This window comes from Lytechinus variegatus, chromosome 13 (genome assembly GCF_018143015.1).
Source record: "Lytechinus variegatus isolate NC3 chromosome 13, Lvar_3.0, whole genome shotgun sequence".
In the NCBI taxonomy this organism is placed as follows: domain Eukaryota; kingdom Metazoa; phylum Echinodermata; class Echinoidea; order Temnopleuroida; family Toxopneustidae; genus Lytechinus; species Lytechinus variegatus.
Genome location: NC_054752.1, coordinates 18,203,694 through 18,231,662, shown reverse-complemented (window position 1 = coordinate 18,231,662; position 27,969 = coordinate 18,203,694). Strand labels below are relative to the sequence as shown.

At 36.7% G+C, this 27,969-nt stretch overlaps 2 protein-coding genes across 3 annotated transcripts; one reads left to right on the top strand and one right to left on the bottom strand.

Moving 5' to 3' along the window:
- Positions 1-2,982: 2,982 nt before the first annotated feature.
- On the bottom strand, positions 2,983-8,478 carry LOC121426682 (atypical chemokine receptor 2-like). The gene is made up of 3 exons (XM_041623056.1): positions 8,107-8,478; positions 7,684-7,819; positions 2,983-3,017 (listed from the first exon to the last, which is right to left on the bottom strand). The coding sequence occupies exons 1-3, from the start codon at positions 8,476-8,478 to the stop codon at positions 2,983-2,985; spliced, it is 543 nt and encodes a 180-aa protein (XP_041478990.1).
- Positions 8,479-12,735: 4,257 nt separating this feature from the next.
- LOC121426518 (putative protein TPRXL) lies at positions 12,736-23,986 on the top strand. Of its 2 annotated transcripts, XM_041622853.1 has the most exons (3): positions 12,736-12,848; positions 15,273-15,861; positions 23,713-23,986. In XM_041622853.1, exons 2-3 carry the CDS (start codon positions 15,384-15,386, stop codon positions 23,793-23,795), a joined length of 561 nt encoding a protein of 186 aa, XP_041478787.1. In that variant the 5' UTR covers positions 12,736-12,848; positions 15,273-15,383; the 3' UTR covers positions 23,796-23,986. The 2 variants fall into 2 exon arrangements, 1 of the variants encoding a protein (XP_041478787.1); XR_005971608.1 differs by lacking the exon at positions 23,713-23,986 and having other exon boundaries at positions 15,290-16,046.
- The last annotated feature ends 3,983 nt before the right edge of the window (positions 23,987-27,969 follow it).

The following is a 27,969-nucleotide window of genomic DNA, read 5'->3' as shown; positions in this document are numbered from 1 at the left end:
TTATATTATAATTACGCAACTGGCAGGCCACATAGATATTCATTCGAGCCAACCCATTGCTCGATTTTCAAATTTGATATTGCTGATTAACAAAAATGAATGAATATTGCTGAAAATCTAATACTAATTCTGGGAAGGGTACCTACTGAACTTACTTTTTCCAAATTGGAATATCACCACTATATAATGAACTATATTTTTACTGGCGGAAGAATTAGGGTCATTTTACTCTCTCAAGTGATGAATTTAGTCCTGTCAGGTGTTGTCTTCATAAATGCTGATTTATTTTTAAAATGAGCCGGTCGAGGTGCCCTTTTCTGGTCAGATTTGGAATGTCAGACATCTATCCGATCCACTGGTAGTAAACATTCAACCCTCGAATTTTCTCCTATTTTTTAATGAATTCTTTTTAAGTGCCACTTTAACACACGAGTTTAGGGAAATGAATTAGGCCTGTGAGCTATATAAAAACCCAAGATTCCCGGTCATATCATGGCATGAACAGGCAATGGCGTAATGGGGCTAAAAATTTTAGGGGGCCAGAAATAGCGTATATATATATATATATATATATAATATATATATCGGGCAAAAAATTTGGCGCATGTTGTAAAAAGTTGCTAAATGTATACGTTCTGAGCGAGCGAGAAAAAAAATACACCTTTTCATGAGAATCTAACTAAATTTAACTTTGGAGATTTAGCAAGCTTATGATAGACTTCATACACAATGTTATAGGTCACTCATCTTTCTCCCCGTTCTTTATTTTCAATCCTCGGCAGCCTTGTGTTTTTTGTCCTTTTCTTCATTTTCTATGTTAGCTTTTGGCTCATTCCATCCTACCTTCATTTCCCACTTGTCTGTGTATTTATGTCATCTTTTAATTTTTTTCCCGTTCTCATCATTGCTTACTGATCATTCTAATTTATTAGCATTTCGGGATGATTTGTTCTTTCTCATAATTCACGTTCTTCTTTTCTTCTTTTTCCAGTTTTTCTTCCTTTCCGTTTTTATGTTTCATTTTATTTTTTCCCACACTTTTTCCCTTTCCCTTTCCATTCCCCATTTCCTCTTTTTTTTCTTCCCTTTCTTTCTTCCTCCCCTTTCTCTTTTCCTGCTTTATTTTCCCGGTGAAATCAGGCGGGGGGGGTGCAACTTGCCCCCCCCCCGCCCGGCTGTTACGCCACTGTTTTTGACGGATATATTGTTTGGGCAGTCCAAATTAAAACGATATTTTCTCATCCATGGAGCTTATGGCCGATCAACCCTCATCCCCACCCCTCCTTATATGAACGAACTGCGTTGAATGGGTACAGGCCTAGATTTTGGTTTAGTTGGTCTACAAATCTTTTGACCAGCGATAATGTTGAGCTGCATTGGAAGGGTGCATCACATATACCTTGATATACCATGACACACTCCTGGAAGGGGGGGGGGGGTGCCCCAATCCTGAGGAATTTGTATATTTATATTTAGTCATTGGGTCCTAAGCATAACGGGAAATTGTTCCCCATGAATGTTGATAAATTTGATCTGGAGGCTTGACAATTATTTTTGTAGAGTGCCACCTGTGGTGAAGCTGGATCTTTACCCAAGCAGTGCATCAATACCCACTGGCGGACCTGAAGGCCTTTTTTTTGCTTGTCAAATATTTTCGGGTGCGAAATATCCTTCATTTGTGTTTTTTTTTTTGCTCCCCAAAATTTTCCTCCAAAAAATTTGCCCCGTGGAAATTATGGATCCGCCCCTGTTAATACCCCCCCCCCCGAAAATAAAACACACACATGGTAGGCCTGATGTAGGTTGCGTTTCCGAAACCGCTATGAATTCCACCAAAAATGTGGTTTATATATCATGATGGTGTCTTTCAAATTTGATGAATGCAATGTGCAATTATATCCTTCAATATAAAAAGAAGAGGGGAAGCTAAGTGTTTCCTAATCCGCTCGAATACACAATGGCGTATAAGGCCTACCGAAGTCAATCAGATGGGGTGGGGCAATTTAAATCCAGAAAGGGCGAATTGTAAATATTTTTTTTATTCAAATCCTAATAACTAATTAATTTCAATCCCAACAAACATCTTTCTCAATTCAGCAATAAGTATTTAACCGAAATCACTTACAAAAATTAAAACATATAGCATTCAAGAAACAAGGAAAAAAAAGGACAAGCAACATGAAGTGTAATTCCAAATCAGCATTGACAAGATTTTTTTTATCATCTCTAATGATGAAAAACACATTCTCAACAGGTAAAAATTCTAAAAAGACAAATAAAAAGAAATTAGAAATCAAAGAGATCTACTCAAGTATCAGTTTTTCGTAGACATAAGGGATGAGTCATAGTTATGCATATTAAGATAAAAGCCATTAGAAATTTATGAAAAAGAAGCTACAGCATTTATAGTACTTGACATAAAGAAGAAAAGCTTGCGTGTGACGTCACAACAATATCAAAATGAATCATACCTTTGGTGGATTTTTTTGTCAACTTTCATGATATACACTGTGATTCTATCACTTTCTGATTTATTATTAGAACCTCAGCATATATAGATTCAAGTCTACGTCAGAGTGAACTTATTCATATGAGAGGTCAAATTCACGCGGAAAAACCAGTTCGGTAGAATTAGAGAGTAATCAAACAAGCATAACACTGAATGATGGCATTTAAAGGACAAGTCCACCCCAACCAAAGTGGATCTGAATAAAAAGAGAAAAATCCAACAACCACAACACTGAAAATTTCATCAAAATCGGAGGGAAATTGGAAAGTTATGACATTTTTAAGTTTCGCTTAATTAAAAAAAAATAGTTAATTCACATCCAGGTCGGTATGCATATGAGGGAACTGATGACATCACACACTCACTACTTCTTTCGTATTTTATTATATGAAATATTCTATTTTATCCTCTTTATCCTTTGAAACAAAGTTATACTTCACCCTGAACATGTTGAATTATCATTACTTAACATTTTATGGCTCAGTCAAGTTAGTCTTTACTGTCAAATCTGTAAAAATTGAAATATTTGTATGATTCAAACAATTATAAAAAATGTAAAAATGATAGTGAGGGAGGGACATCATTGATTCTTTCATTTGCATGTAACTAAATTGTGCATATAACTATTTTGTAAAAAAATAAGCGAAACTTTAAAATGTCATAACTTTCTTATTTTACATCCGATTTTGATGAAAATTTCAGCATTATGCTTGTCTGATTTTTCTCTGTTGATTCAAATCAACATTTTTTCTGCGGTGGACTTGACCTTTAAGTAAGGGATCCGTTGATGGTATACACCCACTGTTACAAATATTTTTGTTTCAATCTAATCAATATTCTGAATTTTCCCCAATTAATGTACAGTATGAATCGATTTTCCGTGGAACATTGTGAATCAATGAAGATATTTCTTTTGATCAAAAGTGAAATTAAAATATTTGTTTTGATAGTACATAATCATATACAAAAGAAAGGGTATGACGTCATCTCCCTCATGTGCATACAGGCAGGGTCATAAACCTGTATACTAGATGGCGATATTCATAACTTTCGTTTTTACTAACTGATGAAATTTTCAGTGCTTCTCCTTCCCTAAATAATTCTCGCATCGTTATGGGATGGACCTCACATTTCAAAAAAGTACTTGAGAGGGGTGATTGCTTCTTACAAAGAGACCTTCGCATTTTTTTTTGGTGTGTGTTTGGCAAGTTTCAAAAGGCCCTTCACCTTTATCAATGCCTATGAAAAACTTGCGAATTTCGGCATTTTCAGGTCAAAACTATGGAAGCTTAAAAGTGCCACCGAGATGTTGAGATAATTATCTCGGGAAGTCGACATCTTGATAGCAAAGGATAAGATGACGAGATCCCAGATCTCATCATGTCGACATCTTTAAGAAGAGATGATGAGATGACAAGATCCCGGATCTCATCATGTTGACATCTTGTAGAAGAGATGATGAGATGACAAGATCCGGAATCTCATCATGTCAACATCTTTTGGAAGAGATGATGAGATGACAAGATCCCGGATCTCATCATGTTGACATCTTTTAGAAGAGATGTTGAGATGACAAGATCCCGGATCTCATCATGTCAACATCTTTTAGAAGAGATGATGAGATGACAAGATCTCGGATCTCATCATGTTGACATCTTTTAGAAGAGATGTTGAGATGACAAGATCCCGGATCTCGTCATGTCGTCATCTTTTAGTAGAGATGATGAGATGACAAGATCTCGGATCTCGTCATGTCGACATCTTGTAGAAGAGATGATTAGATGACATGATCATGGATCGAAGATCTTGTCATCTGACCATTTCTTCTTAAAGATGTAGACATGACGAGATCCAAGATCTTGTCATCTCATCATCTCTTCTAAAAGATGTTGACATGACAAGATCTCGGATCTCGTCATGTCGACATCTTGTAGAAGAGATGATTAGATGACATGATCATGGATCGAAGATCTTGTCATCTGACCATTTCTTCTTAAAGATGTAGACATGACGAGATCCAAGATCTTGTCATCTCATCATCTCTTCTACAAGATGTCAACATGATGAGATCCGGGATCTTGTCATCTCATCACCTCTTCTACAAGATGTCAACATGATGAGATCCGGGATCTTGTCATCTCATCATCTCTTCTACAAGATGTCAACATGATGAGATAATTATCTCAACATCTCGGTGGCACTTTTAAGCTTCCATACAAAAACATAATTCTGCTATAGATTATGACATAATATCCAGAAAATTATATCATATTTCACCCTTCTCTCTTATCCTTTTCTTTCATAACAATCTATTATTTTTCTTTGTCGTGAAAAATGAGAGGGATAGGGGCAAGCGCCCCAAGCCGCCCTCCCCCAATATGTTTTCGACTCTCCTGGGGCCTGTCAGTCCAGTCGTTTGAAACGAAAATATTAGTCATTCGATGATGCTGTTGAAGATGTTGGAGACGTGGACCTTAATTATGTCTACCATATTGCATTCCTACATACCAAACGTAGATTTTGGAACAGTGTCCAGTGGCGGATCCAGAGGGGGGCGCCCCGGGCGCGCGCCCCCCCCCCCCTATTTTCGCCGGATTTTTTTTTTTGTTGATGGTTATATTTACTGGATGGCACAATGTAGTCAATTTCAAGGGCTAGATCTAGTCAAAACTATATTTTAACTCACGCTCATGGCCTTTGTGTTCGCACAAATGCACCTCTGTCATACTGTATTGCAATATGTAAATTCCGGAATTCCAGGGCGCGCAAGTCGATTGGTTGGAAAGATGCGCCACTTGTAATCGGGAGTTGCAGTGCAGTGACCAGTGTGAAGATGTTGGATTGGATATCATTTTTTCCCGAAATTTTGTGTTTTTTGTAACATGCGTTTGTCCGTCTTTATGGAAAATACATGTAAATTGTAAGTAACAGATCGCGAGAGAAAGTGTCAACAACGATGCGAATGATAATGTCTATCCCCGAGATTAATCTTCACTCAAAGATGAAGCCCTATATCGGGCACCACGTGCGCAGCATTATCATTCTGCCTTGGTCATGTACGTTTTCACTGAAATGTGTATAGGTCAGACATATTTGTATTTAATGTAAACTAACTTTTACACTTTCTGGTAGATTCAGAGGCATATTATCCAGGGCGCCCCAACTAAGTTTCGCCGAAGCAATCATTCCAACGAATTATCAAGGAGCAAAATTGTATATTCTCAATCACCAGTCGACCCCACTCCGCGTTTGCTGTGTATAGGCAGCTATATGTCAGCGTAAGGAGCGAAGATTTTATGTGACGGGGGGGGGGGGGGGGGGTGGGGGAGAATAAAAATACTTTCGTGCTGGGGAAAAACGTCCCGAGGACACATTGTGTATTGTTAAAAAGTAGAAATTGTGACATTAACCCCCCCCCCCCCTTACCCCATTTTTAATGTTTGATAATCTATAGGTTTGCTGATTACAATATATCTTTTTAAAAAATTGCCAGCAAAATCGAAAACGTAAACAATAAATATGATGAGAATCCCCTTAAGAAGCATTATATTACTTTGAGGTTGTGCAGAATGACTGGATTATTGAAGATGATTTGAAAATAATACGAGGGAAAAGGTTGATTACCAGAAGATGATGTCGTTTTTTCTGTAGTTTGTAACAATTTACTGTGCATTTTGGGGAAAAAAGAACCAAATTTTATGCATGTTGCCATACGACTTAACAATTCTCGTTTGAAACACACAATGTAAATACACAAATGACAATAAACAGAATGGATTATTCGGAACTTATCGATTACAAGTCTCAGTTTCGTATCATTTAAATTTGACGTTTCAATCACACGATGCAAGCAAGTGAAGAGCCTTTGCCAAATGTATGTTTTGAATGACCGCTTATACGGTGTGTGACTGGAAACCAGCTCCTAAATGAGTCAGTATGTGTCTTTTATTCATGAAGTTACAGTGATTTAAGTGTGTATTTTCTTCTAAAGGTGCTCTCAAAATACGACTTTTGGACATGATTTTTGAAAAAGTCCTTGCCGTGGGAGGGGGTATCCCCCCTCCCACACCCTCCCCCCGCTCGGTCGCTTCGCTCCCTCGCCGCTGGCGCCCCCCCCCCCTATTTCAAAATCCTGGATCCGCCCCTGGTGTCCGCCAGGGATTCTTCGGCAACATTGAAAGCGACACCACCATCGTTTGGCGTACTAACGGACACACTTTCTGTTGTTCCATCAGATCGTCCATTGTTCATTTCAGCCGCCGCGTGTTGTGTACTTTTACGTCCGCAAGGAAACAAACTAGCAAGATGGCGCTTCATGTGAGGTTGATTGAGAATGTAGAGAATTGGATTGAGCGCCGCGTTGAAGAGGACTAGGACATCAGTTAACATGTTTAGGGAGATGTGAAGCACCACGTTACGGTGATAGAAGTCTCCTTTGAGGACATGCGGCCATATCGCTAAGTAGTAGCCATGCCAATAACCCCAACTGATGAAGAAAGATAGCGACACTCCTCCGATCAGCGCCAAGAAACGTGTTTTGCGTGCAATTCTTCGCCGACTGGTTAGGGACAGAGTCGACGTGTTTTGCTTCGTTGCAGCAGCCCCGATGGTTAACCCGAAACACACTATTATGATGACGAAGGGTATGGCAAAGGTGAAAATGAACAAGATGATATTGATGCAGTACAACGTTTCCAGAGTGGTGAACAGGTCGATGGGAATAACCACACATGATGACAGCAATCCAACTGTTTCATTTTCACCAAGGCACCGAGAAAAGGATGGAGAAAGGGGGGGGGGGGGGAGAAACGAAAGAGATAAATAATCCAATAAAGTATACGTCCAGTTCTTGTTAGGTAATTTAATTTGATCTCTACTGTGTTGTTTTCGTTAATGTCCTATCATTTTTTTGGAAAGAAATCTATAATTTGCATGTTAACATTTTTTGCATATATATGGAAGGCGACATGTATTTTGAAAATACCGCCATATTGATCTGGGTTGGGCAATTTTGCTACAACACGCCTTCCATAGATAATCGGATGACTGCCGATAATGCGCGCTCGCAGAGCAAAATGAAGAAATTGAAAGAATCTCTGTTTAAATATCATGATTCTTAATTACTAGATATCATTCAATATTTGTTGTGTTTTTATCCCAAATGCTTGACTTACCTGCCCAGACGATGCCACAGCCGATGAGGGCGTTCTTTACAGTTCTCCTGTTATGCAGAGCCTGAGGGTGTGCTACGATGGCGTATCTATCCACTGCCAGTGCCGTTATCATGAAACAATTAATCACCATAGTACTCTGTTAAAAGATTAAGGCAGAATACCTTTAACAATGGGGAACTTGGGAAAGGTGCCATTACCTGCCCATGCACATTAAGGCAACGTCATTAATTGTCTAGCAAATTTTGCCAGACGAAGTTGGATTATTGTTGCACCAGCATTGTCATTTACTGCCCCATAGATATCTTTGGATCTATCCTTTATACAACACTTCTTTTACATAAACATACATTTTTTCCTGAATTCAAATTGTGAACATGGAATGTGTTTAGATCTACTGAAAGAATGAAATTGATGTAGGCCTACCGATTCACATGCTTCGATCAGTTTCCTAATACTCGAGTCCGTTACGACGTGGAACACTTGCTTGTGAAGATATATCCCGTAAATGACTGCATCGGTCAGTCCCCAGACAAGAAGAAAAATAAAATTTGAAACAGAGAGGCTGACGATGTACACGTTGTAGACAGTATTCCGTAACTTCTTACTTCGCAAGATGGCATAGAGAATGAACCCGTTGGCGACCAGGCCGACGACCAAGATGATGGTGACGAGTGAAAAGCCCACCCGGAATGTCGTCAGGAGTCGACCGGCCAATTCGATCACATCTGACCAATCGTCGTAGTCGAAACCTGCAGAAGATGTGTCGCCAGTCACTGTGTCAGTGTCAGACGCCATGGCAAATTATGCTAGCTGTTGGGGCTTTTAAATTAACTTTGGCAGTCTCCTTTGGCGCGTAGAATTAAATATAATATCTCTACTAGCTATAAGCTTACATCACTGAATAACTTTCCAGTTGCTTCACAGGCAAACAGGTACACTGGCTTCAGCATCCGTCGGATCCCGTTTAAATTCCGTCACCTAATCTATTCCATGTGCAGGTGTGGTGTGGATAATCGGAATCATGTAGGCCCCATTCATACTGAAAAATCAAAGCTATCCTAAAGTGGATGAAAAATGTGTAGGACGGTATGACCATGGACCTACTAGCCAGAGTAGTAGGTCCGGCCATGCCTATGCAACAAACAATCAGGATGTTTCAGTTAAGTTCAGCCGTCAGATTATTGCACGCAGGGGCGGCGAATGTATATTTTTATATAGCATGCATGCAGGGGACAAGATGAAGGCTGACGTAATAGCTTTTAAAAATCTCAAATGATAATAGTAATTTACAAAGGATGACAGTTCACAGCCCTCTCACTTAGTCCCTTCTTTCTGCATTTTCTCCCTTTGATCTCCCTTTCTCCTCTTTTTTCACGACTGATACTTTTCATGATGCACAATTTAAGTATGCTACAGTTAAACCAAATACGCTGCCTCTAAAACTACCGATGGTCTAGAATCAGTTTCGCCGGACGAGTGACTTTAGCATTAGTTCGAATTCGGCCTTGGTGGGTGTTTCATAAAGCTCTTCCTAATATTAATGAGTGATTTTGAGAACGACTAGTTACCTTTTTTTGAGGTAAATGGTATATTCATTGGCGCGTAAGAAAGGTTCACCAGTCGTTCTTAAAAGCGCTTTTAACTTACGAACAGCTTTATGAAACGGCCCCGGCGCGACTTTGCTTATCAGTGGTTAGGTCATAAACACAAGAGGGCGCACTTTTTAAACCTGATCTCCAATCAGGCTTTTAAAAATTGAAGGAACCATTCTTTACTTTACTATTTTTTTTTTCAAATTAAAGTTTACAATAAAGTGACAAAGAACGCATATCTCGACTTCAGCAAATGTAAACACGGTTTAGATATTCGACTTTCGTAATAAGTGGACTAGCTCGTTGTGGATAAAACATTTCGCGAATGATATCATCAAGTCATTTTGTTTTTAGAAAGTAAAGAGTTTTTCCGCACCACGACGCACGACAGATTCAAGTATAGTTACAGTGAATGTATTAAAAAATGCCCATCAAAATAATGGCAAAGAACAGTTGGGAAGTCTTTGTTGAAAATTGGTGAACCGCAACAGCAGTTGATTGGAGCTGACGAATAATAATTGTAATAAGGACGTTTGTCCTGAGTCCTGGGGGCGTTTCATCAATATTTTCGTCCGACAAGTTGTCAGATCTGACAACTTTCCTGGGTTCTGATTGGTTGAGAAGCACTGTTACTATAGTAACTGTCGGATAAAACAGGACTTGTTGGATAAAACATCCGACAAGTCCTTTCATGAAACGCTCCCCCGAGACAAAAATGCTGTTTTGATAAACCAATCTTTGACAAAGGCCCCTTGGTTGTTCATCGTCATGAAGGGTATTCGATAATTTATTTTCTATGTTCTTGGATCCGTCGTGCGACGTGGAGCGAAAAGGCAGTGTGGCATGCACAGTCACACCGCACGGAGTAACCGACTCCATCCTTTACTAAATGCACATGTGGTATAAATGGGCACATTGAAAAGGAAATATGAGTCCTTGATCTTGTTGTTAGGCCCCATGTCACAGTGGAAATTGACAAAAGTTGCCAGAAATTGACAAAATTGACCAAAGTTGCACAAAATTGTACAAAATTGCATAAACTTTTCACAAAGTTGCTCAAAATTGCGCAAAGTTGTACAAAGTTGCATAAACTTTTCACAAAGTTGCACAAAATTGCGCAAAATTGTACAAAGTTGCACAACTTTTCTCAAAGTTGCAATAAATTGCGCAAAATTGTACTAAGTTGCACAAACTTTTCTCAAAGTTGCACTAAATTGCGCAAAATTGTACAAAGTTGCACAAACTTTTCTCAAAGTTGCACTAAATTGCGCAAAATTGTACAAAGTTGCACAAACTTTTCTCAAAGTTGCACTAAATTGCGCAAAATTGTACAAATTTTTCACAAAGTTGCAAAAAATTGCGTAAAGTTGTACAAAGTTGCATAAACTTCTCACGAAGTTGCACAAAAATGTGCAAAGTTGTACAAAGTTGCATGATCTTCTCACAAAGTTGCAAAAAATTGCGCAAAGTTGTACAAAGTTACATTAACTTTTCACAAAGTTATGCAAAATTGCGCAAAGGTTCACAAAGTCACATAAAATTGTACTAAGTTCCATTAACTTCTCACAAAATTCCACTTTCTGCTCCCTTCCCCAAAATGAATTAAAACTTGAATTCTAGCTGCACCATTGAAAACACTTGTGCGAAGTTGCAATGCAAAGCTTTGCACGTGTGCATTAACGTAATCGTGCACAATTAAACATGCATCGCAACTGCTCGAGTACATGCGTGCGTCTTTTTTTTTTTTTTTTTTTTTTAATTATGTGTTTTATTGGTATTCAAAATCACATATAATCACAATATTTACAGGTAATTGGAATGATTTGAAACAGTTCAAAAGCAGTAAAATCACAAAACAAAGATGAAATAAAAAAATAAATGGAAAAAAAAAATGGAAAAAAAAAATTAAAAAGAAATAAAATAAAAATAAAAAATAAAAAGGGTGACATAAATCAAAATAAAACATTGGACGATACAGGTTACTCTATTTAAAGGGAATACACATCGAGATAAATTTACATGTATAATCAATTGTAGCATATTACTCTGTGCATTGTACAAGTCTCAATTTAAGATACAAAAACAAATAGAATGGAAAAGGGGGAACTACCTGTGTCTAAAATAAAAATCATATATCAAATCGCCACTTCTTAAAGTGTACAGTGAGTTTGTTTCTTTTCTTGGCTAGGTGATGCTCAATTTCCTTTTGTTTCTTCACAAAACTTTTAAATAAATCCACATTTGGTAAGGTGTTCTTGAATTTACAAATATAAATATAATATTTGGCCAATAGTAAAAGGTAAGTAACAAATCTATCCGCTGATACACCAAACAATTTTTGAAAATTAGTGAGATTGAAATCTGAAATATGTATTTTTTCTGTTCTCAGTATAAAGATACCACAGTCATTTTTTAAGGAACTTAATAGTCTGTTCTTTAAATTTATTTGGAGTGGTGGTAATGATAGGGTTAAGAGATCATTTATGTGTAATGATTATACTCAGTGTGGACTAAAGATGATTGATCCTTATTCATTTGCTCTATCCCAAAAAATGACATGGGTCAAACACCTACTTGATGATAATTTTGAGTCTGTTTGGAAATCAATTGAAATCTCAGCTCTAGAAATCATATGCCCCAGAAACCGTTTTACAATCTTTAGGTAATTCCCAAATTGCAGATTCGCTTCGTTCATGGTATTATTTCAGAGAATATGCTTCTATAGAATCATTTCATTGTAAATTTTCTGAGATGGGGCATTGCCAATTCTTATGGTTTAATAGATTAATTCGATCAAAATCCAAAAAATACTTCTATTATGAATCTTGGCATGAGAAGAATGTTGTTGTAATTTCAGACTTATTGAATCCACCTCATCCTGGACATAAACTGTTTGAAGAACTTATTTTAGATTTTGATATTCCTGTGTCTGATAGGAGAAAATACAATTTTTTAATGAAAAATATTCCAATGGAGTGGTTTAATAGAACAGTTTTGACTAATGTACACGTTCATGATATTTTGATTACTAAACTGATTACTGCGAAAAAAGTACCATGTTATGCCTATAAAATTTTGAATGTGCAATACTTCCAGATAGACGGTACAACTACTGGAATGAATGTCTATCAATCCCTGTACCCACTTTGTGGGAAAAGGTACATAAAGCCAATTTCTTTTGTACTATCGATACTAAACTCCGTTCCTTTTACTTTAAGATTTTTCATAATACTATAGCTCTAAATGCATTTCTGTATAAAATCAAAAGGAAAGATTTACCAAACTGTACATTTTGTGATAATGAAGAGGAATCAATAATTCATCTGTTCTGTGACTGTGATAATAAGGTTACCCCAATTTGGAATCTTCTATTGACTACGATAAAAATACATGCGTGCGTCTTCACCGTCAACCGTATTCTATCTTTGACTCAATTCAATCAAACGTTGAAATTTGAATCTACAGTACATGCGCGCCGCTAGCTAGAGCTGAGTTATCGCAGGAAACAATTCTAGAGCTGGGCTTTGAATGCATTATCAGAGACCTGAAATGAGCTGCATTGACTTTATTTCGGTAAGTTTTGTTTGACATTATTTAATCATCAAAGGCTGTAAATGGGCTAGATCTACATCTCAGCCTTAGGGGCCCAGACCGGTATAGAGTCTTGGCTTTATAATTTTAGTACGTTAGACCCTATGACACCCAGGCCAGGGAGCTCCGGCCGCTTCGCGGGCCGGAGCCCAGCCCATCGCTCATTCACACTCCGACCGCTCATTCACACTCCGACCGTAACAGGGGTATTTATGGTTATCAATACGAGTCAAGTAAAAGGTGGAAACATAAATTAAGCACTTAAATGTATTATATGGATGATGGTCTTACTAAGGACAGCATCCAGACATCGGGTCAAAGGCTCGAAGTCGAACCCTAAAAAAACCCGATAAGTCAGTAGAGGCCGGCGCACGGCCAATATTGGAGACTGTCTCCAATGTGGGAGATTATCTCCAATATCAGAGACTTTTGTAAAGAATTTTGGTATCCAATTTCAGAGACAGTCTCCAATAGTGGAGACCAATTTCCTTTGTTTACATTTGCTGCAAAAGGATTACCTTGGCGGCAAATAAAAATGTGATAAGCAGATTCCTCGTGAAAAATTACCCCTTTTCACCGTCTACTTTAAAAATTCACCGTCTGCTTTTGTTTTGATAAGGATTTTTGTTGTCAATCACACACAAAACAAATGGGCTTCTGACCTCAGTGAGACAAAATTTCGGGTGGAAAAAATCGTGCTTTTGTTGGTGTTGTTTCTTTTGTCCTTTTACAAAGCAAGTCTCCAATGTGGGAGATTGTCTCCCCTATTGGAGAGAGTCTCCCATATTGGCCATGCGCCTCTACTGTAAGTTCTGTCGCGGTACCACTCCATCTTTCAAAATTCTATAGGGCCTACAAAATGGCAGATTACCGATTGAGAGAGAGACAAGGGCTCGTGCGCAAAGAAAACAGATTCGATCGAAATTTGATGAACTTCGCCAAATTCGCGCATGCGCCCAACAGCGCAGGTACAAGTCTCAATCGGCCGATTGAACGTGCAATGTTGGGCGCATGCGCGAATTTGGCGAAGTTCATCAAATTTCGATCGAATCTGTGAGCTGCTCGGTGAAGGGCCTGTTTTATGTAAAGGACAATGCTGAAAATTACATCAAATAGGATGTAAAATGATAAAGTTATGACAGTTTAAAGTCTTGCTTAATTCCACAAAACACTTAGACCTATATGTCCACATTCTGGTCAGTTTAGAATTGAGGGGGTCCGATGACGTCACTATCTCTTTTGTAGTTTATTGTATGAAATATGGAATATCATATTTCTTTTCTCATAAAACTTTAAACAATTAGGTTTGATACCTCCCTGAACATTTGGAAAATCAATTTTTGCAACATCAATAAAAACCTTCCTTATTGTCAAAAGTGCTAAAATTGATATATTCTATATTTTATATAATAACAAACAAAAGAAATAGTGAGTGTGTGATATCATCGGCTGTCTCGACCATTTGCCTATCACCCATGTTGTGCACGACAGATTTGTGAAAATATATGAAATTTTCTAAACTTTCTCCTTTCACGTACGATTTTGATGAAATAATCAACATGTATGCTTGTTTGAGTTTTTTTGTTCATACAATTCCACTTTTTGTTGGGGTGTACTTGCTTACAGAGAAAAACCTCTACAGAGAATATATCTAGGTGTTGTGGATCAATCCCACCTCCCCGGACTATGAACCACGAGGTTCAGGGTTCAAATCCCACCGCAGCACTAAGTAATGTCCATTGGCAAAACATGAATCTACGTTTGCAACTCTCCACCCAGGTGTAAATGGGTGTAGGAATGAATTCCTTCAATGCTGTGAGCGCTTATGACACCTAGCTTAGCTGGGGTAATATTGTAGCGCCTTGAGCATCATAATGATGGATACCGGTATGTGCGCTATTCAAATATCAAATATTATTATTAGAACAATAAGAAAACTCAATCTATCTTTTACATGATTTTCAAAGAAAAATTAGCTGTGTTCAAACTTATAAGCAAATCAAAATTTGGAATTGATTCAGTTGAAAATTATGCCATTCCGCCAGGGGCATTCCACTTGTTTTATACGAATAATTGGCTGAATATTCCAGAATATCAAATTGTCGTAATTATGTTGTGAATTGTATAATGTATATACTTCATTCAAACTGCTCATTTTGAACATTGGCTGAAAAGGGCTAATTAGTTTTACATGCCTACACTACCTGAAATTGTCAGTGTTTCATCCTGACACATAATGTCTCTGGGGCATTAAGGGACACAAATATCCTGACTGGGTTTTACAGTTGTGCAACAGATTAGAGGAGCCGTTGAAGGCTAGCGGGAAGTTTGGGAACCCTAGTCTAACAACTAATGAAAATTGAACATTCATCAATTAGTTTATTAATTGTGAATGTTCTGTTTCAGAAATGTTTCTGTTACAGATGATGGAACTGAGAGAAGGAGAAAACAGCTTTAGTTACTTCATCTCCAGATGTCATATTGAATAGCCTGCAGTTACTGTCCATTTACAACTTCATGGGTAAGCACAGAAAAGAAGCAAGAAGGGCATATTTGAAAAGAAGAAGATCAGCAATGAGAGAAACAAAATTAGCTGGGAATGATTTGGATGATACCCAAATGAGTCACATGAAAATTGATAGCCCAGCTAATGAAGATAACAGCCATTGCATCCAAACCAAAATGACTGAAAAACACACCCCTTTATTCTGTACGCCGCCAAAGTCAAAGTCATCATCAGCACTGCTACCATCATCGTCAAAGTCATCATCAGCACTGCTACCATCATCAAATATGTCAAATTCATCAGCACTGCTGCCATCATCAAATACGTCGAATTCATCAGCACTGCTACCATCGTCGTCAAATACGTTGAAGTCATCAGCGCTGCTACCATCATCGTCAAATACATCTAAGTCATCAGCACTGCTAGCATCGTCGTCAAATACGTCAAAGTCATCAGCACTGCTACCATCATTGTCAAATACATCTACATGTAAGTCATCAGCACTGCTATCATCATCATCAATGTCATCATCTTCAACAGTTGCACTTTTAAGAAGAAGTATTCCAAGGAAAGTGCTAAATGACTGTCTTTTCACAAAGTGGAATGAGTACAGACTGTTATATAAACAGTTTACTCTAATCAAAAGACGCCTAAATGTTATAGAGCATGGAGAGGGGGGTGGCAGTTTAAATTGGTACTTGATGTGAAATAAACAACAGTGATTGCTTAAGGCAAGTACATGTATAAGGGGCTAAATTTAATTGGTCTGGGATGTTGAATATGTCTATAAATGTAGTAGCCTATTTTACAGCAATACTGCAAAACTAGAGCAAACTGATGCAATACCGGCTATCTTGAGCACTGACCATAGATGAATTAGGCTTTAGCCTATTGCATTTGTAGGCCTACAGTATTCTATTGGGCTGGTGATTATCTACTGTAGTTGGTCTTACAGTAGACCAGGTTAGAATTTGAAAGATGTTCTTGATGCCTTGATATCAAAATCATGTGACAGCGAACATCCTGTTATCATTTTTTTTCTTTGAATTTGGGACACTGTAATAGTGTAGTTACATGTATATAAACGCTTATCTTAAAATGGGATTTTGAATGAGTGCGAAGATGTATGCAAGAAGATAAAAGGTACATGTATTATCATCCCTTTCAAAATACTTGATGTTCATCAGTTACATGTAATCTTCCAATATAGAAAGCGGTGTGTAATTCCATGATTCTTAATCCTTTAGTTTGGTCAGAAAATATGATTTTTAAAAAACAATTATTAGACTTATTAATTGCTAAAATGCTGTCCCCCATTATGTTCTGTTCTTTGCCTATAAGCTCAGATTTTGAAGTTAGAGAAGTGAAGTATGCAATTTCACTCGGGTCAAAAGGACGTTTTTTGTCTCACCTGCGAAGCAAAGTGAGACTATAGGCGCCGCTTTTCCGACGGCGGCGGCGACGGCGGCGGCGGCGTCAACATCAAATCTTAACCTGAGGTTAAGTTTTTGAAATGACGCCATAACTTAGAAAGTATATGGACCTAGTTAATAAAACTTGGCCATAAGGTTAATCAAGTATTACTGAACATCCTATTAGAGTTTCATGTCACATGACCAAGGTCAAAGGTCATTTAGGGTCAATGAACTTAGACCATGTTGGAGGAATCAACATCGAAATCTTAACCTGAGGTTAAGTTTTTGAAATGTCATCATAACTTAGAAAATATATGGACCTAGTTCATGAAACTTGGACATAAGCTTAATCAAGTATCACTAAACATCCTGCATGAGTTTCACGTCACATGACCAAGGTCAAAGGTCATTTAGGGTCAATGAACTTTGGCCGAATTGGGGATATCTGTTGAATTCCCATCATAACTTTGAAAGTTTATGGATCTGATTCATGAAACTTGGACATAATAGTAATCATGCATCACTGAAAATTTTGTGCAAGTTTCAGGTCTCATGATTAAGGTCAAAGGTCATTTAGGGTCAATGAACTTTGGCCGAATCGGGGGTTTCTGTTGAATTACCATCATAACTTTGAAAGTTTATTTGTCTAGTTCATTAAACTTGGACATTAGAGTAATCAAGTATCACTGAACATCCTGTGCGCGTTTCAGGTCACATGACCAAGGTCAAAGGTCAATGAACTTTGGCCGAATAGGGTGTATCTGTTGAATTACCATCATAACTTTGAAAGTTTATGGATCTGATTCATGAAACTTGTACATAAGAGTAATCAAGTATCACTGAACATCCTGTTCGAGTTTCAGGTCACATGATCAAGGTCAAAGGTCATGTAAGGTCAATGAACTTTGGCCATGTTGGGTTTTTTTGTTGAATAACCATCATATCTCTGTAAGTTTATTGGTCTAGTTCATAAAAAGTGGACATAAGAGTAACCATGTATCACTGAACATCTTGTGCGAGTTAGAGTAGTGTTCAAAGTCAGCACTGCTGCTATATTGAACCGCGTGATGCAGGTGAGACGGCCAGAGGCATTCCACTTGTTTTTTTTAAGAATCCAAATTTGAAAAATTAATGATTCCTGATTGAGTGTTAAATTGAGAGAGTACAGGCATGTATACATTCCAATCGCGGTAACATACTTACAGGAAATTGACCTTGACTGAAGGAATGTACTCAAATACAGCCAAAAGGGGCATGATGGTATAATACACTGTTTGGTTTCCTTTTTGTGTACTTGGGTAAATTGAGAGCTGGTCCTCTGCAAAAAAAGCCATTAAACGTCTTGTTATCATAAATATCGTCTTCTATCTTAAGATTTGGGATGCTGTTTGAGTGGAGCTATAAACGCTGATCTTAAAATGGCATCTTGAATGAGTGCGAAGACTGGTGCAAGACATAGTTATCAAAGGTTCATCTTTTCAAACTGTTTTCATATTTCTGTCTTCTTCCTTTGATTCATTGATTCATTCCTTCTTTTATATTAAAGCTGTCATGCTTCATAATCCTAATCCCGCAGAATTCTCTGAAGCTCAGATTTTGAAATAGCGTATACAATTTCACTCTGGTCAAAGGGACATTAGAAATTAAAAAAAATCAAAATCTGAGAAATTAACAATTCCTGATAGTCTGATAGAGTATTATATTGAGAGAGTACAGGTGTTAATTTCTAACATACATTCCTTTCGCGGTAACAGACTTACATGATATTGACCTTGGCTGAAGGAATATACTCGATACAGCCAAAAGGGGCATGATTAAGAATATGACCCAGTTCTATTTAGCATGGTATATACACACTATTTGGTTTCATTTTCGTGTACAAGAATCCAAATCTGACAAGAATCCAAATCTGAAGATAATTATCAATTCCTGATAGAATATTTAATTGAGAGAGTACAGCTGTTAATTTCTATCATACATTCCTTTTGCGGTGACATACAGGAAATTGACCTGGGCTGAAGGAATGTACTCAATACATCCAAAAGGGACATGATTAAAAAATGACCCAGTTCTATTTAGCATGGTATAATACACTGTTTGGTTTCCTTTTTGTGTACTTGGGTAAATTGAGAGCTGGTCCTCTGCAAAAAAAGCCATTAAACATCTTGTTATCATAAATATTGTCTTCTATCTTAAGATTTGGGATGCTGTTTGAGTGGAACTATGAACGCTGATCTTAAAATGGCATCTTGAATGAGTGCGAAGACTGGTGCAAGACATAGTTATCAAAGGTATAATCATCCTATGGGCAATTCCACGTTACTCACGTTACACAATTTAGGCACCTTAACATATTGTAATTGCCATATTTTGCTTACTGTGGGGTTTGACAATTTCTCTTTTCTGCACAAGGTTTATGATAACTTAATACACCTTGGTATATTATCATAATTTAGTTTGACAATTCTATCCAGAAAATATAGGCAAGCAAATTCTTGTTACTCACGTTACATTTTTGGACCCCATAAATCAAGAACATGACTTTGTTCAAAAAGTGTCCTCATACTGAGTGGAATAACAAGAAGTGGGTTTATGATTTTTATAACTGGTATAGAGGTTCACAAATGTAGATGCTCAGAAATTTTGAAACATTTCACATCTTTGACAAATTTACCCAAATTAGCGTTACTCAACTTACGCGTTACTCACGTTACATATTGAACATAACTCATTGCCATGCTCCTGACCATGAATATTTGCTTGAAAGTGTATATTTAGATGTAATTAACTATTAGAATTATTTTAGGCATAAAATGGAACAGTTTTGTTAACCTCTTTTCTCAAGAATGACTGTATTGCCCATTTTATATGACTTATCATCAACAATTACCACACATACACGTACGATGTCAATTTTAGTGAAAATACATGAAATTTGTAAGTGATGTGGAGTGAAAAATATTCTCCTTTAATTCTATTCTCTTAAAAGTAAATTCCTTTCAAGTTTCTCTGAATCACTGAGTCAGGAGACACTTGAATTCTATTTAGTCAGTCGTTTGAAGACTTTAATAATCGTGAAGCAACATAACAACTGGTAGAAAACTATTCCCCTGGACTCCACACCACATTTATGTGCAATCTGTATATATATATATATATATACTCTATTATGTTTCGCTTTCATGAAATCCCATGAATGAATTAATTGTACTGTAAGCAATATCAAGCAAACCTACATGTATCTTATAAAGGTAATGTGCTTGCTTAAAGATTAAGGGAGCAGAATTATGCGTTAAACAGATAATAGAGTAACTCTGACCAAAACATTCTATCTAAATATTGCATTATAAGGTTAAGAAATTATCATATATCCCTTCCACCTTAAAAAAATGCAAATTGTGAAAACAGAAATTGCCACCTTTAACAAACTAAAATGAAATGAAGTGTAATATTTTTTATGCTTTATCCATCTGTAATTATTAGCCAGCTGAATTATTTATGAACTTATTTCTAGTACATGAAAGCAATGCACCAAAGTTTAGTGTTGGTACTTGAACATTAGGCTATACTATACAGTATATGCAAATAATGCAGACTCTTATAAGCAAAGATACAAATTTATTCATCTTTATTGATGAAAAGTCTCAGAAAGGCTTAAAACTGAACAGTAAACTTGAAAGGGCAACAATTATTAGCTACATCTGGTTTATCTATGTTAATGGCAAAAGAATGTACATGTATGTACTTGCAGCAAACAATTATTTCATGGGAAAGTCTTTAGAATCAAGGTTGATTGTCATTCTATTATCATAGATCTAGATAAATAACATTAACTTATCTTTGTGAAATCATGAAATCTTAGCTAAAAACTGACAACGCTCATGATCACTAACACAGAAAAGCATATGTGGGACAGTGTATCAATATTGCTTGGAAACGTACCTGACTTTTGATGGAATTTATTTTGCTAATTTCTCAGCAATTACACATTTTCTTCAAGAGCCATTTGGCACATTTTTATATATTTTATTTATTTAATATATACAAACACTTGGTTGGTCATTTCATTTGATTCTGATCGAATTAATTTTGTGATCTTTACCACAACTGGCAAATTTCTTTAATGACATTAATGACCACTTCAAAAGGGTCATTGAGGTCATTAATGGACCAAACTCTTTGTTTTTACCCCTTAGTCATACAGGAAAAGGGTACTGTACCATAGCCTGTGAAAAACACATCAATATCACAATTTTATGTCGTTACTCACGTTACACCATCGTTACTCACGTTACATTGTTACTCACGTTACATTTTTTGGGCCTCATTCATTGTAATACCATGACATGTATACAGCTCCTACTTTATTTTTCTTATCAGGTACAAGGAGTATGAAGAAAATTTCCATTGGCACATTTTGAATGGAAGGGAATATAAAAAAATCAAACTTCTTCAGTTTTTTCGTTACTCACGTTACATTGGTTTAAGCGATGGGGTGGCATGCTTTTCACCCACTCATGGGATTGGAAGACACTTTTGTGTCTTTGGTAACTCAAAACTAATGCTCCATACATTCTAAAAATCAACTAAACAACTGCTGACCATTCTTTAATTATTTTTTAATTCAAATTAATTCTTTAGGTAAATTTTACTGTTTTTTCTCAATAAAGTTGTAAGTTGAGTTCAAATTTCAATATTTGCAATTCTTGATGGAATTTTTGGAAAAAAATTGCTGTTCCGTATGCCAAGAAGTATACTGAACAAAATTAGGTGGGTGACAAGTTCCAAAATATGAATTTATTTTTTCACCCCATGGCACCCATCTCATGGAATTGCCCCTTTTCAAAACGCTTGATGATTATCAGATATATGTAACCTTCCCTTATGAAAAGCTGTGTGAAATTTCATGCTTCATAATCCTTAATCCCGCTTAATTCTCTGTTCCTTGCCCTAAGCTCAGTTTTTGAAAGTAGCATATACAATTTCACTCTGGTCAAACGGACATTAGAAATTAAAAAAAAATCAAAATTTGAGAAATTAACAATTCCTGATAGTCTGATAGAGTATTATATTGAGAGAGTACAGGTGTTAATTTCTAACATACATTCCTTTCGCGGTAACAGACTTACAGGATATTGACCTTGGCTGAAGGAATATACTCGATACAGCCAAAAGGGGCATGATTGAGAATATGACCCAGTTCTATTTAGCATGGTATATACACACTGTTTGGTTTCATTTTCGTGTACAAGAATCCAAATCTGACAAGAATCCAAATCTGAAGATAATTATCAATTCCTGATAGAATATTTAATTGAGAGAGTACAGCTGTTAATTTCTATCATACATTCCTTTTGCGGTGACATACAGGAAATTGACCTGGGCTGAAGGAATGTACTCAATACATCCAAAAGGGACATGATTAAAAAATGACCCAGTTCTATTTAGCGTGGTATAATACACTGTTTGGTTTCCTTTTTTGTGTACTTGGGTAAATTGAGAGCTGGTCCTCTGCAAAAAAAGCCATTAAACGTCTTGTTATCATAAATATTGTCTTCTATCTTAAGATTTGGGATGCCGTTTGAGTGGAGCTATGAACGCTGATCTTAAAATGGCATCTTGAATGAGTGCGAAGACTGGTGCAAGACATAGTTATCAAAGGTATAATCATCCTTTTCAAAATGCTTGATGATTATCAGATATATGTAACCCCCCGGGATGAAGGCGCTGAAGGAATGTACTCAATACATCCAAAAGGGGCATGATTAAAAAATGACCCAGTTCTATTTAGCGTGGTATATACATTTTTTTATTTCCTTTTCGTGTACATGCGTAAATTTAGAGCTGGTTCTCGGCAAAAAAGCCATAAAATGTCTTTACGCCACCCATGTCTTTACGTTCTAGTGGCTTTTAAGAGCGCAGGCAAACAAAACGGATTTCATGGGATACGATAAGAGAACAAACCTTTATCATATACATTGAATACTCTCATTCGTGACAATTGATTAGTTGCTTAGCTTTGCTGCATTTTTTTTTTCCTTTTTAAGTTGAGGTTTCAGGAATGTCTTTAAAAGTTTATTTTTTTTCCCCAATTTGCGTGGGAAAAGAGCAATTCGGATATTTCTATCACGTTGCCAACTTTAGGATTTTAGTTATTTTTTTCCTTTTCCGTGAACGAAGGGTACTGATGCAACAATAAAAATGGGCATTTGTGTGGTATTTACTCTTTCTTCTAATGTAAGGCTGTCAGTGGGCCAAATCACAAGATGTGGTCACTTTGTACCGAATGAGTTAACTGCTACCATGCCCGCACTAGCTTATTTCGTTTGGCAAGAATCAATGTTCTATTTGCTCATGTGTATTTGGAGGCCCAGTCTTATACTCTTATAGATTTCTCCTATGGACATTATGGTTTTATTCATTTTCAAAATTTCTGAAGCACAAGAAGCACAGTGGTGGGGACGGGTCAGGGGGAGGAGACCCCAGAATAAGTTAGGTGTGTTCATATCTACCACTGATAACAGTAATTATATTGTTAGCATCCCGAGTATTATACAGGGGCGGATCCAGCGTTGTCCAATAGGGTTGGCCGGATTTTTATCATTATTTTTATAACATTGGAAAATAAAACCAACAACAACAACAAACATAATTGAAATTATGTCTCGTTCCAAGTCTTGCAGCTGGTTCCAGTGTGCAAAAACACCTAGAAATTGATGACATTTGAAATGTCAAGTTTTATTCCCAATAACTGCTAATTGAATTATTGGGGGAGAGACATGTGTCATGTAGGCCTATTTATGGTATAAATGTTTTTGTTGTTATTTTCTGGAATGGGGAGAAGCAAGGTAAATGTCACAATGGCAAACTTTTATTTTAATGTACTCTGTTTTAATATCGCATCTATTTTTCTACCACATTGCAGATACGCAGCCCAGATACAGCATGCAGGTCAGTATATACAGAGTTGCCTGCAGTAGTAACTGGCAACCTGTAGGATCAGAATGACATTTACAATTTTACTGATGAAGACGGAGTGGAAGATATGGAAGGTGGAGAGAGGTACAAACAGGGCAGAATGAAAAAGGCACGCCAGGAGAACATAATGAAGGCGAAGGAGGTGAAGAACATAATGAAGGCGAACCAAGTGAAGAACATAATAAAGGCGAAGCAAGTGAAGAACATAATGAAGGCGAAGCAAGTGAAGAACATAATGAAGGTGAAGCAAGTGAAGAACATAATGAAGGTGAAGCAAGTGAAGAACATAATGAAGGTGAAGCAAGTGAAGAACATAATGAAGGTGAAGCAAGTGAAGAACATAATGAAGGTGAAGCAAGTGAAGAACATAATGAAGGCGAAGGAGGTGAAGAACATAATGAAGGCGAAGCAAGTGAAGAACATAATGAAGGTGAAGCAAGTGAAGAACATAATGAAGGTGAAGCAGAAGATAACAATGAATGAAAGTCACAATTGAAATTGGACATTTAACAGAGAGCTGTGTAACTCATAAAATTGAACTTTATATTTTATAAATGTAACTATTAAACACTCATCCCTCGATCATTGAAAAGAAAACAGCAAACAAGAGAATGGTATTAATCATAGACATAAAATCAAACAAATGTAGTTATTAAACACCCAAAATCAGTGTCTACCCTCACCATGTGATCTACTCAGACACAAAAAGTGTCTACCCTCACCATGTTATCATTATTCATGCTTTAGTGCAGCAAGCATAGTGATGTCATGTTCACATAATTTGAATGGACTGACGTCACTGTGCAAGCATTAGAGCATGAAATCTATCCCTCCCTTCCTTCCTTTGAACTTGAAGTGCTACTCTTACTGATTTCAGGAAAGAAGAATTGGCATCAGCATATTCAACATCAGTGTGAATTTTGATGATGTTGAGAATGGACACATTTAGTGTATTTCACAGTAAACACCATTCTGTTAATTAGCAAGAAAGCCAAGAGATGGGTCTTTAAAAACTCCATTTATAACTTATCAGATTTAATGATTGAGTGGCAGCACAATGAAGTGACTCACAATGTGGATGAGTATGACCAAGGATCTTAGATTTGCCAACAGGCTATTCATAAAAGTGGGACAACTGTTACAGAGGAAAGGGTCTCGCCATTTTATCTACAACTTCCATGAATAGTTTACAAATGCTAACATGCACGTGATGAAGCAAACTTGCTTAAGAGTTTGTGGGACCATTGTTTGGAGAAGCACCCAATGTTTCTTTCTAAGCACACAGGCAAGCAAAACAATCTTTAACCTTCAATACATACAAGTGTCACCTTATCTGCTTTGGGTGCTCAATTTGAATACATTGATTGAACCTGCTAAGGATTTGATCACGTACAAACGGAAGCAAACCACCCAATCTGGAATAAAAGACAGTTATATTTGCGTGAATCTAGGCGATATCCTTAAACACACACGCATATAATTATGCACAAGTGCATTGTGTGAACGCTTGTAATTTGTAGCTGTGTGCAATAAAGCACACACTGACATCACTGCCAAGCCTTGTTGCGACAGATTATAGTGCTAATTAAAGGATTGCAATATACAGGTGTTTCATCGCACAACGATTTAGTATTTATTTTATTTAGGAAATTTATTGCTGTATTTTTCTGGAATGAGTAAATGAAACTTAACTTACTGAAATGTATTCCTGCACATACCCACTTCAAATTTAATTGTTAAATGTTTATAAATCTTTGGCTGTATGGAATTTCTAGTCCGCCATTCAACGTGTCAATGCAAAGTTGGTGATGATAGACTAATGTGTCATGAACTCATCTCTAGTGTCAACTGTCCCTTCAAGCATAAGTGTCGTGTGCCATGGTAACATGCACAGGGAAAAATTGTTCTATCATTTGACTTAGGGCAGAGAAAAAGGGCACTATCATTTCAGCTTAGTAACTTTTTCCCTGTGACAAGTTTGTGAGATTGATAGTAAATATGACCAGTGAACAATAATCTTATGTATTAGGTGTATATATATATATACATATATTACATAGGCTATGTAGATTCGAATCAGTGATAGGTCAATACGCCATCACGTGACCATAGCTGCGAGGATCGCATTTGTTATATTCTAGGTTTTGACGTCACCTCAGGGAATATACTGCGTAGTATTTTCAATTGCGGCGTTATATCACCTAAGGTGACGTCACTCGCTGCATACAAGTTGCGCAACAAGATAGTTTATTTGATGTACGCGCTAGTGTTAACGCGTCGATTGCATGAAGAACGCGCTTGATGTATTTTCAAAAAAAAAATCTATTATGACGTAGACGGATCAGAGCTGTAGCAAGAATTTCGCTCTTGAACCAGATGATGAATGCAATTTCTGATGGCGAATCCACATATACTATATAATATAACAGATATTGCCTGGTCTATCGTTTTAATAAATACCATTTCAACTCCCCTCCGAAGCTATATTTTTCCCTCGGGATAATATTTTCCCTCAGCGCTGCAAGCTTCGGGCAAAATATATTCCCTTGGGAAAAATATAACTCCATCGGGGAGAGGAAATGTTATATTCAAACTCTAGGTAGGCAATATCTGTATAATATACAGTGCGTCCCAAAAAGAACTATACACTTTTTAAATAGCTACCAAATAGGAATATATATGATTATTGGGGAAAAAATTTATAAATATATAAAGCTCATATCCTCAACTATCAATATGATACAAAAAATTCCAAAAATAACGCATGCTTCAGTGAGTAATGCCCACTTTTGTATAGGACACAAAAATTACCCTGCGCAGGAATTCACTATTCATTTTGCACCTGGTTATGGAACGCCATGATAAGTCAAAATTAATGATGGAATCAATCGGCCAACAAAGACAAAAATAAATTGAAGTACAGGCAAAAATCAATGATATGAAAACAAAACAGTAAAAATATTACATTTTTGCATAATATTGATTGTTTTTTTAACTCTTGGTTTATTTTTGACTCTGTTTGCTGATTTATTCCATCATTAATTTTGACTCCTTCATGGCGTTTCATAACCACGTGCAAAATGAATAGTGAATTCCTGCGCAGGGTAATTTTTGTGTCCTTTACAAAAGTGGGCATTACTCACTGAAGCATGCGTTTTTTTCAGAATTTTTGGTGTCATAATGATAGTTAAGGATATGAGCTTTATATAAATATAAACATTTTACCCAAGAATCTTATTACCTTTATTTGGTAGCCATTTCAAGTGTATAGTTCTTTTTGGGATGCACTGTATGTATATATATATATAATAAAAAGTTATGTCCAAAAGCACCTAAAAGTGGCATTTGTACTCTACATATGAATCAATATTCGACCTTTGGGGTCATTCACAACTAGTTCAATGCCAGTTTTGAATTCTGTGGGACATACAAGCTTTGGAATGTTTTTTTGTTTGTTTTGTTTTGTTTTCCCTACCCTGAAGTACATGAGTGGGGATTTAATGATCTAAACTAGATTTTGTGCGTTAATCCCTACTGGAAAATTTAGGATATAATGCAAAAGTGTTTCAATATTTGTCACATGCCTGTACCTGTTTACAGTAATAACTCATTTGTACTATTTATTTAGGTTATAAAGGCATTAATAGGTGATGTGATCAAATGAATTCAGTAATTTGTCAGATGTGTTGATTTTGAGATATAGCCAGTTACAGTGTTCAAATCCCTTTGTATTTTTGTTATTTTCAGCTGCACTAAATTGGCCATACCATTACAACAGTAACTCAAATAATTTTAGTTGGGTTTACAGCAAAATCCAGCTCTAAATATGCTTATTATAACTTAAGACAATGGAAAAAAATTAAATTTGAGGTAAACTTAAGGCTACAGGACCTTTTGACATAGGAGATTTGGTCGTTCGTCATAACTTGCGAGTCCTAATCGGCTATAGTGAAATTTGTAAAGATTTTAAATCAGGTGTGATGCTGAATCCAAATATCCAGTTACAATTTTGTGGGTCTTGTGGTTCTTCAATTATGATGTAAAAAGAGTTGAAATGGACCATCTTCATAAAATGACACATAACTGAAAAACCACAATACATTAAGAAATTATTTAAAGTGTACAAAATGTACGACTTGTATTCCATGACCAAGAAAAGCATTCAGGGTTTATTTGTCATTAATCTCCTATTCTAAACCATGAA